This window comes from Puma concolor, chromosome D4 (genome assembly GCF_028749965.1).
Source record: "Puma concolor isolate L17-30 chromosome D4, mPumCon1.1.hap2, whole genome shotgun sequence".
Taxonomy (NCBI): Eukaryota; Metazoa; Chordata; class Mammalia; order Carnivora; family Felidae; genus Puma; species Puma concolor.
Genome location: NC_141679.1, coordinates 82,150,673 through 82,166,363, shown reverse-complemented (window position 1 = coordinate 82,166,363; position 15,691 = coordinate 82,150,673). Strand labels below are relative to the sequence as shown.

General features: G+C 51.1%; 1 protein-coding gene across 6 annotated transcripts in view; it reads right to left on the bottom strand.

The window, feature by feature from the left end:
* Window positions 1-480: 480 nt before the first annotated feature.
* Window positions 481-15,691, bottom strand: part of MRRF (mitochondrial ribosome recycling factor) — a 72,168-nt gene continuing 56,957 nt past the window's right edge. For 3 of the 6 annotated variants that reach the window (XM_086683930.1, XM_086683932.1, XM_086683931.1), the window contains exon 7: window positions 14,195-14,386. In XM_086683930.1, the coding sequence (XP_086540056.1) occupies window positions 14,231-14,386 (156 nt within the window). In that variant the 3' untranslated portion in view covers window positions 14,195-14,230. Of the gene's footprint in view, window positions 12,673-13,094; window positions 14,387-15,691 lie in introns of those variants that run through there. The other 3 variants (XM_086683925.1, XM_086683924.1, XM_086683929.1) reach the window with 3 other exon arrangements.

Sequence of the window (15,691 nt, the reverse complement as noted above, 5' to 3'; positions counted from 1 at the left end):
ATATCTCAAAAGGATGTATATGCATTACACAAATATATGCATTACACAAACATATACACTGTTTACATCAATGTGCCTGTATACACCCCATGCATAAGCCCTTCACATACATGTGCACCTGCCAGACCACATGCAATGTGTTGTGTATGTACCGTATATATATCCACTGCATGTATATCTATATCTAGTATATGTACCACATCTATACGGACACGAATGTGCTATGCTGTGTGCACATGTGCCCATGTATGGCCAGGCCTGCACCTCGGATACCTGTCATCACCCTCATTTACATATATTTTTCAATTCACAGAGCACCCCAATGTGAAGAGCCCTATGTAGGGTCATACATAGGGTCATACATATGTAGGGTCACACATATACATAGGGTCATACATAGGGTCATACCCTATGTCGGGTCATACATATCACATACCTCGAGTGTATGTTTTTTCTAATTTCATAAAACATTTGTCAATATCGTGCATCATAATACATTTATTTACATGTATTGTGTTCATTATGTGCATATACCCAAGTATATGTACCATAAATCTTGAGTAGATGTGTCCCTACACTCTACACACCCACAAACACACCTACACATGCCTCTCTCGTACAGCTATACTACGTGCACACCTCCTGCATATTCCCTTGTACCTACTTGATACATCCCATCTACATGTACCATGTGCAAATAATAACAATAACATTTACACAGTACTTACTATGTGCCAGACATAGGCATAGGCGCTCGGATTATCTTATTCAATCCTTCAGGCAACTCTCTGCAACAGGTACTAGCCGTTTAGCCTAGCAGTTAAAAGCTCACACTGCGATCAGAATGCCTGGGTTGAGTCCTGGCTTCCCCACTGTCTAACCTCTGTGAGCTTCAGTTTCCCCATCTGAAAATGGGGGCAGGCAATAGTCGTCCTTACCTCAAGGGTTACTGTGAAAAGTCAGTAAGATAATAATTGTTGAGAAGCATATAGAGCACAATACCAGGCACATAGTAAGTGCTCAACAAATGTTACCTGTGACTACTATTATCCATCTTATAGATGAGTACAGTCAGGCTGAGAGAAGTTAAGTGACTTGCCCGAGGTCACACAATCTACAAGTGGAGGAGGCAAGACGCGAGCACAGGTCTGTGTGACCACACAGTTCAGGCCTTTGACGCAATTCCACTTCTCATGCTTCCATGTTATACAAGAGAGACAGGTAACACACACACACACACACACACACACACACACACACACACACGCATGCACACACGCACAACATATCCATGCAGATTCCACATGCTCCTTCCTTTAATACATGCATCCACTGTATAGATATGACTTGATTCAACATTCATACAATCAATATCTACCCACCAAGCCAGGCACCCATCTAGGTGCTGGGGGTATAGCAGTTAGCATGACAGACTTGCTCCCTGCTCTCATGGTACTTACAGACCGGCACGCACAACTGTGAACACACACCGCATACAACCTGTGTACACGCTCACATGCCCATATCCTGTACATACAGCCCAAGTACACGACTTACTCGCACACCTCATCGCTAAACCAGCTGCATACAATCCACGTAGACATGTCTTACATCATCTACAGACACTCAGTATATCCGTACCACGTGTACCTATGTATGTGTCATTCGCATACGGCCGCTGTACACACTTTCCTTAACCCGTGTTACACATAACCAGACTGTGTCACTCAGGTACCTGTTTCTGCCCCACGTGCGCAGCTTGGGAGGCCCAGGTCAACCCCTCTGGGCCAGTCTGGGGGTGGGTGGAGGTCAGAAAGACAAGGCCTGGACCCCCATAGCAGGGGAGAGAAGGTGGCCCGTGGCTTCACGGCTGGCGGCCAGGAAATTATAGTCGACACCAAACCAAAGCGGCCCCTTCGCGGACCAGGTAATCAGGCCTCTCCCGGATTCAGCCTGACAGCTTAAATGTTCTAATTCCGCTGCCAGAGGCCCAGCTCCCAAACTCCGGCCATGGCCCAAGCCTCGGCCGTCCATCGTAATTGGACCCACGTTTTCATTACTTTGAGATTAGACAGGTCCCCTCCGGCCTGGACGTCCGCAGCTGCACGGGAACCATCCCCCCGCACGAATGCATTTACCTGATTATGGAGTTTATTTTATAGCAATTGCTCCGGAGTGCTGGAGGCCTCCTTCACTCCACCCTCTGTTCCCCAGACTCCAGAGGCCTCTACCAACCCAGGACAAGTAGTTTCTGCCTAATAGACTGAAGCCACCTCCCCCAGGCCCTGCCATCCCAATCCCAGAAGTCCCCCTACTGGCTCCCTGCCTGGACTAGGTCCCTTTTCAAAAACTCACTTAAGGGATTTGAAGAAAGAGGGAGGGGAGGGCAGTCTAAGAATCTTTTCCTGGGGTGCAAATGGGAGAGTGATCTTCCTTGTTTCATTTATTCATTCAACAAACGTGTTCAATCCCTGAGCTAATGGCAAAGCCATTGACGGGTGAGGATGTTCGTTCATTCCAATAATGACAGTACGCCAGAAAAGAATGTGCATGCGGCCACGGCTTTCCCAGACATCACAGTCTAGAGGGGAAGCCCAGCAGTTTTCCTAGTGCTTGGTTTATGCTCAGAAGAGGGCTGGAGACCTACAGGAGGAAACGGGAGTTAAGAAAGGGGGTTGGGCTGGGGCGAGGAGCATGAGACTCTCGACCTTGGGGTCATGAGTTCGAGCCCCATGTTGGGTGTAGAGATTTACTAAAAGATAAATAAATAAAACTTAAATAAAAGTTTAGGGGGAGCTGGCTGGCTCAGTCAAAAGAGCACGAGACTCTCGATCTGAGGGTCATGGGTTCATGCCCCACGTTGGGTGTAGAGATTACTTAAACAAATAAACTTTAAAGAAAAGGAGGGAGGTAGTTAGGGATGGAGGCATTTCAAGCAGAAAGCACAGCAAGTGTAAGAGCCTGCAGAGAGAGCACCTGGCGTGTCTCAGAAACTGGAAAAAGACAATGAAGTTCAAGTTTCGGGTGTGCAGGGCAGAGGTAAGACCGAGGATGCAGGTCACCGGGGCTCCAGTCATAAAGGGTCTTGTTTGGAATTGTTGGTGCTTCACCCTGGAGCCGTGGGAGCCGTGGGAGGGCTTCGGAGGGACCTCTCGAATAGCACGTGCGAACGCTTTAAGTACTCGCTGTGTGGTTCTGAGTGACCTGTGTGTAGGAACCCATTTTATCCACATGGCAGTCCCATGATGAGGTAGATACCCTAGGCCTACCATCCCGTCTCCACAATACTGGAATCCTCAAAGCTTCAGTGGCCAGAAGGTGTCATGTAGGTTTGTGCCAAAAGGGACTTGAACCAAGCAGAAGCTATTTTTGTTCTTCATTTCACTGCCTGGTGTGAACATTCATGTTTTGTTGGAAAAAAAAAAAAAATGAATGAGTCTGATTATAAGACATGCCCCAGACCCCACATTCTCTATTAGACTTTAAACTCAGACAAGCTCTGAAACCATCTGACTTCACAGCTTTTAGATAAGGGACTCTGAATCCTCATTTTGCAGGTCAGAAAACCGTAGAGTTAGGCTAAGTGATTTGCTCGAGATCACACAGCAAGATGGAGTCAGGCAGCCTGGTTTTGCAGTCTGACCGCAGCAGCAAACATCCTGTTTGTCGGTTGTTTGTGCTCCGAAACAGGGGTCTGAGCCTGTCTTGAGAGATAAAGGGGTCCCAGGAAGGGAGAGGGAGCCAACACTGCTCAGCACTTGCTCTGACCGTCACCCTGTGCTAGTTCTGGTGGCCTCTGACTTTCCGCTCAGCCAGCTTGTGAGCGTTATCAGTCCCATTTTGCAGGTGGGGAAGGTAAGTATGGGAAGAGGAAATCATCTTGGTCAAAGTCCTGCAGCAAAAGAATAACAGGTGGGAATGGGGCTCAGGTCTGCAGTCACCAGAAACCTGTCCTTCCCACTCTTAGAAGGCAAGAAGGAAGCACAGGTGGGCCAGGTAGGACCGAGGAGAGGGACCCCAATAAAAAGCTGATCCAGGTCAAGAGCCCTAGCCCAGGCTGTCTGGCAGCAAAGCCACGGTGCCCCAGTGTCATTCTGGGTGACAGCCCCCACCCCACCACCATCCCCCGCAGGGCTCACTTCTGCCTCCTCTGCCTGCTCTCTGCCTCTGTGTCCAGCCCCCTCCAGGAAGCCTTCCCTGATCCATCTGAGCAAAGCTTCTATATTCTTGATATTTGGGCCTTCCGACCATGCCCTCTCTACTCTCCTTCACTAACCAAGTATTTTAAGTTATTCATTCACAGGGACTCACCTGCCCAGAGATGGGGGGAGCAGGGACGGGTCCTCCCTTTGGAAGGGGACTGAAAATCAGCTTTGGAGCCAGACTAGACCAGGGCTCAAGTCTTGGCTGAATCTGACTTCAGACACTCATTTCACTTCTCCAGATCTCCGTTTTCTCATCTGCAATGTGGGAATAATAATAATAATGGCACCTCTCTTACAGGGTCGTTGTAAGACGAAATGAGATCATGCTTGTAAATGCTTCAGTCCGGGGCCTCTCCTCCTGGGAGCTGCTGCTACAACTACTCCTTAGCTGCCTGTGCATGGTTGACACTCAGTAAGTTCCTGTCCTTTGATCACTACTTTCCCTGCTACAAGGGATATTCAATTAAAACAAAACAACAACAACAACAAAATACCCAGCTCTGAGCCTGCCAGGCTCTCTCACCTCATCTGCTAAGACTTCCCTTTGGGATTCTGGATCTCGTCTTTGTGTACTAAGCACTCATGGCTCCCTCTTTCCTCTCCATGCCCTTGCTTGTGCCATTCCTGACACCAGGCAATCCTTCTCCGTGCCCCACTTGTGCATGTCTAAATTCCACTGTTCATTCGCTATTCACGCATTCATTCATTCGCAACAAATGCTTTACTGGATGTCTACTTCATGCCCAGTCTGCACCGGGTACTTTCATGTAACTTACTCATGCCAGCCTTGCAAGGGAAGGAGTGTTAACTGCATTTTGCAGAGGAGGAAACTGGGCTCAGAGAGGTTCTGTCACCTTCCTGAGATGACCCAGCTAGCATGTGGCAAAGACCTGCCAGCCTCTGAAGCCCAGCTCTTTCCTCTCTGGCCTGCATGTGCTGGGGTGAGTGAGAGCTGAGTAGGGAAAGCAGAGGAGGTGGGAAGGGGGTGGGGACCAGATTTTGATTGGGTTTCTGGGAACAGCTTCTACAGGGAGATGAGCAGGAGGCGAGCTTCCGTGTGGGGAGCCTGCCACACACGGCAGCAGGTCTGGACCCAGCTCCACGACCAGATCTTGTGGGGATCATCCCAGTCCGCATGAGGAGTCAATGGAAATCCTCTTCCACCCCGCCCACCTCCCAGCCCCGCTTTTCCAGGCCAGTGTGAGAGTAGGTCTGTGGTGGCTGCTTTCCTGCTCTCCTTGACCAGAACAGGAAAAGGAATGGCCACGGCAGGAAGGCTCCAGAAAGTTCAGAAGCCCACCCCCAGCCCCAGCTCCTCCTTCCAGGGGCCACAGCTCTAAGTGAGGCGGCCCTGTGGTCTCAGATCTACCAATCCCAGACAGAGGCCAGCTCTGGTACCTCAGGCAGCTGGGGGTAAGAGTCAGCTGGCAGAGAGAACTGGCAGTCGGTCACGGAGAGATGGGGAGAGGGAAGGGGGAGAGCAAGGTGCAGAGAGAGAGAGAGAGAAAGGAGAGGAAGGGACAGAGACAGACAGACTCAGGGATAGAGGCGGGAGAGACGGGGGACGGAAAAGCACAGAGATGTAAGCAGGGAGAGGAGCCTGGGGAGGCTGCGAGGAAGCAGAAAGCAGAATGGTCCTCAGGGTCTGCACCAGGAGGCCCCAGCATCCATGCTGCGTGGCTCTCAGTCCCACCTTTCCCTCTCTGGACCTCAGTGGTCCCACCGGCAGCATGGGAGCAATACCAGGTACCCCTGCTTCCGTTCAGATTCCCGGACGTCTATGACCCCAGTCTAGGGAGCTGAGGTCAGTGATGGGCAGGGGCCTGAGCCTGGGGTGGTGGCAGCACAGCTGTGTCTCTTCATACCCATGGCTGTGGCTCTGTTCACCTCGGGCTTCGGCTGTGTCCATGATGATGACTGGAGCTTGAGTCACATCCCCGATGGGTCCCTGACTACTTGTGCATCCATGTGTCTCTGTCTGGGTCCCTGATCTCCACTCTCTGTTTACATGGGGAGCTTTAGTAAAGAACCGCTTGAAGGAAATGAGGTTTGGGCTGCACAGACCCCTGTCCTACAGCCCCTCAGGTCTAATGTCTCCATCGGGATCCTTTCCACCCCCCCACACCGCCCCCCACCGTGAGGTGCATAGCTGTCAGCCCTGGGTCCCGTGACCACACACAGCTTACTTCCCCCATACCCTCCAGCCTCGTGCCTGGTATTGAAGACAGACCCAGATGTGAGGCTGGAGGCTACCTCCTGGGAAAAGCTGCAGGAATTGAGAAGACCAGCCCTAGGAAAGGTGACTCAGCATAGCACGGTCCCAAATGCTGGCCTCAGAGAGTGACACAAGGGAGCAGAGGTGGGCTCTGGGCCCAGAGCACAGGGTCAGGGATGGGGAGGTTCATGCTCATGGACAGCACCTGGTCAGCAAGGAGCTGAGAAAGCAGGAAGAGGCTCTCTTCAGGGAGGGAGCTCCTCATCCCCAGGGGAGAACAAGCAAGAGCTTCTATACCTGTTCACAGGAATGTGGTAGAAAGGATTCTGTCACCATATACAGGAAGGATCAGGAGCTTTCTGAGGCCCAATTCTGAGAACATACCGCCTCTCCACCCAAAAAAGAAGGCAAGAAATCGAGAAAATGGTGAAGGGCAGCTGCCCAGCCTCCCAACTTTCCTACCTGCCTTGGCTGGCTTTTGAGTCCTGCTGGCCATACATAGTTCAAGCCCACGATGATGACTATGAGGGCAATAATAATAATAATAATAACAATAAAACAATAGCATTTGCTGGGTCAGAGCTAACATTCAGCACAAATGCTCCAGTAAGGCCCTAGCAGTTGTTGAAATCTTGAAATACATCCACACCAGTTGTTAAGGAGCCACGGTCCCAAGACACTGCTCTGGGCCTAGCTGCGGGGGTTGTCACTCCACATTCCATTCCCTGCCCAGAAAGCCTGCCTGACCCTGAGCATCCCTGCGTCTGGTTCACCTGCAGGAACACCATCCTGAACGGAGATGCCCTGCCTCAGCCATAGAAGCTGCCCCCTGGGCGGCACCCCCCTCTGCCAGGGCCCCTCTCCCAAAGCCTGAGCAATCAAGGCCTGCTCCCTCCCCGGGCTGGTGCAAGTGCCCGCCTCCTCCCGGCCCCTCTCCGGCTGCAAACCCAGCTCATTTGCATGTGGATCGTGCCTGCCACCACGGGTGCTGGGGTCAATTGAAACTCAAGAAAAGAGAAGAAATTTATGCAAAACTGTTGATTGCATTTGTATGTAATGAAATCATCCAATATTCATCTGACTATAGAATCTAATCTGAGAAGAGAACTGAAGGACATGAGTGTCACTGCAAAACCGTAATGAGCCACTGTAGTGATTAAAAAAGCTCTTGAGCCTTCTGAAAATCCAGGCAGAAATAGCGTCTAATCAACTCTGAATATAGGAGGCGAGATTGGGCTGGCGCGCTGCACACGGCCCGCCGAGGCGCTGGGGGTGCGAGGTAAACCCCGGCGGCCGTGGTCTGTGGGTGCCAATCGACCGGCCACAATCAGCCGAGTCCTCCGTGCACAAAGCAATCGCCACGCAGAAAAAGCCCAATCACGGCTGTTGTGGAGAGCGGCTTTGGGCTTTCACACCCGCTTCAGAAGCCTCACCAAAGGCCCCATCTGGGTTCCTGGCTCCTGCCCTGGGAGGCACGGAGGGTTTGCATATCTGGGACTGTCACACCTGGACACACCTGGGGTCCAGCCAGCCCAAGTAGGGGAGAGAGGCTGTATTTCTCAGGAGCCCTGGTTCATCTCTGAAATGCCACCTCCTCCAAGAGGCATTCCCTGACTGCTCCGTCTACACTGGCAACTTCCACCAAACACACACACACACACACACACACACACACACACACAGTGCTCCACCCTTACCCCTGCTTTGTTTTCCTTCATAGCAGTTAGCTATGCCTGGCATTGTGTTATTTCTTCAGCGTTTTAATGTCTGCCTCTTCCAAGCAGACTGTGAGCTCCATGAGGGCAGGGACTCAACGGTAGTTTGTTTACCACTGTGGAATGTGGAGAGCCAGGCTTGACACTTAGTAGATGCTCAATAAATGTGGCATGAATAAATCAATTTCAGTGGGTAGCCAAACATATTGACTCAATCATTCAGCAAATACTTGTTGGGTGCACAGTACCTTGATGAACAACACAGCCCCTGCCCCCTCGGAGCTCACAGTCTGGGCAGGAGGCAGACACTGAAGACGTTTACATATAACCAAATGGGACACTGTGGTATCCCATTCAGTCCAGTGACTGCAGGAACAGCAGGCGGAGGGTATGGACCCAAGCTGGGGAGGTCAGGGAACGCTGCCAAAAAGCAGTGAGATTAGGTCGAGAGCTAAAGGGTGGATAGAAGCCAGCCAGGCGGGGGGGGGGGGGGGGGGGGTGGTCTGGAGTGCCCCAGGAGGAGGGAATGGCACGTACAGTCCCTGAAATGACCGCATCTATGGGAACCTGAGAAAGAGCCAGAGCCTCCTGGAACCAGAGCAAGGGACAGCCTTGCGTGAGATGCGGTTGAAAGGACGGTCCAAGTCAAACCTTGCAGTTAAGACCTTGTGGTAAGAATGTGGGGCTTTTTCCTGGAGGTGACCTGGAGCCTCTGAAGAGGAGCAGCCTGATTTGCATTTTGTCACCATATAGAGGACGGGTCAGAGGGGCCGTTATGGAGGAATAGAGACCGGTTGGGATGCTCTTCAGGGAGGGAATGAAGAGATCTCAGGGGCTTTTGAGCAAGTCCAAGTCATGACAAAGGCTATTTTAAGATGATTCATCTGACAGCAAGAGATGGAGCAGAGGAAGGGAAACCAGGTGAGGGCAGCCATTCATTCATTCATTCCTTCATTCATCCATGCAGGCAGGCAGGCATTCAGCATTCAGCAGACATCTGAGTGTAAGCTGCCTTTCCCCACATTCTAATTTATAATTTCCAATCTGCTCTGGGTTTGCCTACCAAGTTACCTACTATTTCCTTTTATTTTTTTTTTAACGTTTATTTATTTTTGAAAGAGAGAGACAGCGCATGAGCAGGGGAGAGGCAGAGAGAGAGGGAGACACAGAATCCGAAGCAGGCTCCAGGCTTCGAGCTGTCAGTACAGAGCCTGATGCAGGGCTTGAACACATGAACCGTGAGATCACGACCTGAGCTGAAGTCAGACGCTTAACTGACTAAGCCACCCAGGCGCCCCCCAAGTCACCTATTATGAAAATGCGTTCTAACGTTGGAGTCAATAGCTTCTGAGAATCCAAGGGATTCTGTGGATCATGAGGCTGCTTTTTTTGGCCTGGACTTCCTGACATCAAAAAGGCCTTGTGAGTCATTTGCTTTCTTTGGGGCTTAAATTCCCCATCACTGCAAACAGGGAGCCGAAGGAGACAATCTCTAAGTTCTCTCCCTGTTCCCCAAACTCTGTAGTCTTATGTCCCACGACGACATTATGATACCACAAAGCCCAGCAGACTGAAAATCCTGTGGAGAGGTCTGCCCTGCTACACGGACAGCCAGGGGAGCCAGAGGCAGGAAATCTGAGTTCAAGTCCCAGCGCTACCACTCATGTGTTCTGCGGTTAAGAGATGCATTCTTCCCTCTCTGTGCCTCAGTCTCCTCCCAGCTATTGACTCCTTCCTGTGGGGGTAAGGGCACTGGCACACTAGTGTCCTCCAGGGCTTCTGGCCACCCTAGACCCCTGTACAACAGAGTCCAGGAAACTACCTTGAAAAACAAACAGAAAGGGCGGGGAGGGGGGAGTGGCCTAGAAGTAAGGAGAGCTCTGCAGCCCCACCGCCCACACCAGAGACATCCCCTCCACCTACCAACCAGGTCAGACTAGAGTCCCAGTTTCACCATTTAAGGGCCATCGAGAAAGTCCTTTAGACTTTCTGAGTCCAACTTGGAGGAGCAGGCGCTCTGTGAGAATCAGATTAGATACTGTATCTCAGGGCAGAGCCTGGAGTTCGAAGTGCTCAGGAGATGGGCTCTGCTGTTAGGGTCGGGCCACGCCTGCCTGGATGGGTGGGCGAGCACTTGGTCCTTCTCCCTCCTTCCACCTCTACAACGGCTCCATTTTACCAGCAACTGGCATTCACTGGGGGCCAGTGGAATAGGGATTCTTTTAACAGGTAGATTTGAGTGGGAGGAGCTAAATGCCTCTCTACCTCACTAGGGAGGGGGAACTAGCTGGGACTACGTTGGGTTTTCTTAGCCATGGTGCTACAGACACTAGTTAACTAGGACCAGGTTATTTTCTGGTCACAGCAAACAAGACCTCCTAAACATTTCTGAGTAGCAGCTGCCCCCTCCCCAGATCCCCATTCTAGAAGGAATGCTTTGAATTTCAGGAGCCCACCCCTCTCTCCCCAAAATTGATTTGTGGGTATTGGATCTAAGATGTCATCAGAGCCTTGGTGGTTTGCCTCCCACGGTGGTGGATGGGAGAGCTAGGTTCAGTCTCACAGACACCCCTGGGCACGGGCTCTGAGCCGGCCTGGGGCTGGAAGTCCCTGTCCTCCAGGGGCTCCTGTCCAGTGGGGAAGACAGTCTATGAACATCACAAAGGGAAACACAAGAAGGAAAGCGCTTTGAGCCTTCAGAGACTGATGCCAGGGAAAAGGGAGACCACATCTGATTGGTGGATAGATTCCTGGAAGGCTTCCTGCAGGAATGGCCTTCAGCTGGGTCTAGGGGAGAGCTAAGATGTCTCTCTCTGGAAAAAAAAAATTTAAAACAAAACCAGAGAACAAAGGAACAACCACTCCTATTTTCACAACCCCAAATTTTAACACTTGGTCAAGTTTTCATTTCTATCCACATATATGAGATGTCTTTCGGGTACCTTTAAGCTTTTCCCCCAATCCCCAGTGGCAATCACCATTATGAATTTGGTTAAGAATCTCTTCACAACCCTCCCTTAAAAAAATGAATGTATAATGCAAAATGGAATCAGGAATAAATTTCAAAAATTATTTTGTGTCCTCCTAGTTTACGTAAGGGGCGTCACACCGTATCTCTGACTCTGCCTGCTTTTTCCACAGCCCATTATGTTTCTGGGGCTCTCTTCTTATTCAAACATGTGGCTCTGCCTCGGCAGGGCATCTATGGATGTGCCACGCTTATTTACCCCTGGAGTGGGCAGGGTTTCCATAGATGGAGATAATCAAGGGATGACATTCCAGGTAGAGGAAGCGGCAGCAGCAAAGGCACGGGAATAGGAAAGGGGGGCTGGCAAGGGTCCAGGGTGGAGGGAGCACAGGGCATGCGTGGAGAGCTGAGGGAGGCCCCAAGCCCCAGACCAGGAATCTGCCACTGGCATGCTGGACATCTGGGAGTGTGGGGACAGACCCCCCACCCCCCGACCTTAGAACCGCCCTCCACAATAATTCCACTCATCCACCCTCGGAGTCCTCCCTGGGGAGGCCTCTGTTACTCTTTCCATTAATTGTCTCATTAATGACCCACTGAAGTCAAGTACCCATTGTTCTCTAGGCCTGGGGCAGCCTCCCTGGCTTTCTCCCCCCGGGGGGATTTGTAAACGTCTTTCCTTCCCCGCTTTCCTTTGGCAGGCGTCCTTATCTGGTCCCTGCAGCCCTGGCCCGGGCTGGTGCAGTCTCTTCCTCCACCCACACCCTGCACACACGGGGCTGGCCGGCCGTCTGGGGGGCTGTGCGGCCACCAGCTCAATAGCTCGCTCTCCCCCCACGCCTCCCTCTGCCTCACTCAGTCTCCAGCTCTGGCTACATGTGTCTCCTCCTGGTTTTCTGTTCTGTTCTTTCTCTCTCTCTCTTTCTCTTCTCTCTTTCCTTCCTTTCTTCCTGTCTTAACTGCCTCTGTGTTTCTCCCCCTGGATTTCTGTCGTGTTCTCTCTTCGCGTGTATTGATCTCCCTCTGTGTCTCTGTCTCTATCTCAGTGTCTCTCCTTCTAGGTGTCTCAGAATATCTCTTTGGGATGACAGTCTCACTCTCACCCTCTGTTTCTTTCTGACTATCTCCATCTCTCTGTCACTACCTGCGGACTCTGTGCCTGTATGTGTATGTGCACGTGTGTGCACGCGTGCATGTGTGTGTGTGTGTGTGTCTTTGTCTCTCTGATTCTGCCTCTTTCTCCCTCCCTCTGGCCTTCATGTTGTGTCTCTGTCTCTTCATTGCCTCTGTCTCTGTCTCCCTCTCCTCTCTCTGACTCACCTCTCCCTATCCGTCCCTCCTCCTTGTGGGTCTCTGAACCCTCCTGATTGACTATTGTCCTGTTTCTAACCCCTGCCCCATCGCTTGCTCACCCACTGGGTCCCTGACACCCACACAGGTCAAACCGCTTCCCTCTGTTGCCTCGCTCCCTGGTTACAGCTCCAGCTTCCCTTGGATGACAGCCTCAGGAGGTCAGTGGCGGCAGTAGGCGTGAGGTCCCACAGCTACCAGACTTTGGGATTCATGCATCTGTAAAGTTAAAAATAATAAAATGGAGGGGATCAGCAGAAAGTGACTGTTATTCTTTCTAAATGGGAAATTTTTTTAAAGACTCACCAACTTCTTATCCTTCCATAATAGAACATTTTAACACCGAAAGCAGAAGTAGGAAGAGCAAGATCTAACAATATGCAATAGTCCAAAGGAATTAATTTTACGTAAACATTTGCAACATTGCCTTTATTTTTTTAAATTTTTTTTTAACGTTTATTTATTTTTGAGACAGAGAGAGACAGAGCATGAACGGGGGAGGGGCAGACAGAGAGGGAGACACAGAATCGGAAACAGGCTCCAGGCTCCGAGCCATCAGCCCGGAGCCTGACGCGGGGCTGGAACTCACGGACCGCGAGATCGTGACCTGAGCTGAAGTCGGACGCTTAACCGACTGCGCCACCCAGGCGCCCCAACATTGCCTTTATTTTACTTATTCTGCCTCAGATGGGTGAAGATATTTTGGGGGCCCAGCCCCGTTGGAAACCACGGATCTTGCTTGAGCAAGCCCCTCCTTGCGCCCCCTGGGGAAGTGGAGACACCTTTACCGCGGGCACAAAGGGGAAAGCTGGGACAGGACTCGTTGGCCACTCGAGCCCCTCTGGTCTCTTCCCTGAAATAAGTTACTGAAGCTGCCCGGCTGGGGGTCAGACACCAGGCCCCCTGCACTTCATGCCTTCCTTTGGTCTTGGGGGCCTCTGAACAATTTCGCCTCCTCTGTGCTTCGCTTTCCTCATTTGTAAAATGAGCAAAATAATAACTAGCCTTCTAGGGTCGCCTCACACATAGCAGAGGCCCAGGACTTGTTAGCCACTATTATTCTTATTGCAAAGAGGGGGCAACATGGGCTGAGGCTAGAGCCTGTTAGGGAGAGAAGGCACGTGCACCCAGCCACCAGCTGTGAGCCACACGTCAGGGGTTCTACCGGCCTGAGAAAGAGCCACAGTGGTGGGAGGCCTGAGGGCTTTAAACCCCAGCAAGGCTGCTTTGCAGGGGCCACGGGGGGGGGGGGCTGGGACTGGGAAGACCTTCCCCTGCCTCTGAAGAGGACCCCACCTAGCTGGCTCGGGCACCCCAAGCCCAGGAACCGGCACTCTGGTCCCGGACACCCACACTGCCCACAGGAGCAAAGGCGAAGCTCCAAGTGGCTTTGATGGCTGCAGAGGCTGGCGAGGGGGAGCCTGGGCAGGAGAGGCACAGGGTAGACACCAATGACCATGGACACCATGGGAGGCAGCCTCTAGATGCCCAGAAACTCTGGAGGCCGACTCAGCAGATGAGGTTGGAGGTCTGAGCAAGCAGGTGAGAGTAATTAGAGAAACTTTGGGTTATTGATGGAAATTGACTTCATTTGTATTCAAGGCCAGGCAGGCCCATTACAATTGGACAAACATTTCCTTAACAGCTGCTCTGAGCCAAGCTCTGTGCTAGTCAGGGAATGCAAAGAGTTAAAAGAACAAGGAACTTTCTTCCCAGGGATTCATTCACACAAGGCTTATCTAGGGCTGGTGGTGTTCTGCCTCTGAGGAAGGCCAGGCTAGGCCAGCCTGAAACATTTGACACTTCTGTTCCCGGTACGCACCACTCGGCGATGTGCACTTTGAAGACAGAACTGATGGGACTTGGTGACTTCTTGGATGAGAGTGTGAGGGAGAGGGAGGCACAGGTGGCTCCCAATGTCTTGGCTTGGCACCTGGGGGGATAGCGAAGGCATTTCCCAGAGACAACACAGGACAGTGAGTGGGTCTGGCGGGGACACGTATTCCAGATGGGGCCGGTTGAGTCTGTGGTGCTTGAGACATACGCAGGTCAACAGGCATACACACATTTAGGGATCAGGAGAAACATCAAGATAGAGAAATGAATGAGTTGGTGCAAGGATGTGGGACCAAGAGCTGTGAAGGCTGGACAAAATGTGCCTGTTGGGTGGGGCAGTGACCTAAGGGTGCGCATAGCAGGCAAACAGCCTAAGACAAGACATGGCGGAGGAAGAAAGCGGCACAAAACTTAAGAAAAGGTAATAATTCCACTGAGCTTAAGCACGAGTTGCCTTAGGGTGGCTGTGAGAGGTGCATCACCACTGCAGAGATACAGAGGTTTAGACGGCAGAAGTTACTGCTTGCCCGGGTGAAGTCTGTACACAATTCAGCAGGCAACAGGGCGCCGTTGATGGGTGTGGAGCAGAGGTGTGGTGTAATGAAGGCTACGTCTCAGGGTGAGTTAACCCAACAGCACGTGATGAATTAAAACAAAGACCAGAACAAAGGAATATAGGAGACAGGGATCGTCATTTATTTGTTCATTCGGCAAGCAGTGAGCCTCCTCTCTGAAGAAGCAACCCTTCTCCCCAACCTAACACCCAGACCCTAATCTGCCAAGGGTTTAGACACCAAATCACCCAGTGTTAATACTGCATGCAAACAAAGGGTAAGTGTAGGGTTCTACTGAACATTTCAGTATTATCAGTAAGTGTGAATGAGTTAAGGTCCCCTACTGAAAGAAAAGGAGTTTCTTTTATGCTTGTAGATCAAGGGTTTACTGTATATAAAACCTTGGTCTGCAAGCATAATTTGTTCCAGAAACATGCTTATATTCCAAAGCACTTGTAGAGAAAAGCGAATTTCAAGAACCCTTGGCTCAGTTGTGATCATGTGACATTCAGCATCGCGTACCACTCGTATTACAAGACATCGCTCGTTTATCAAGTTAAAATTTATTAGAAATGTTTGCTCGTCTTGTGGAACACTCACAGAACAGGTTGCTCACAATCCCAGGTTTTTACTATATATACAATGGAACACTATTCAGCCTGAAAAAGAAAGGAAATTCTGACAGCTGCTACAATGTGGATGAACCTTGAGGACATTGTGCTGAGTGAAATAAGCCAGACACAAAAGGTCAAATACTGTAGGATTTCACTTTATCAGGTACTCAGAGTAGTCAAATTCGTAGAGACAGAAAGTAGAACAGTGGTTGTCAGGGGCTGGAGAGCGAGTTG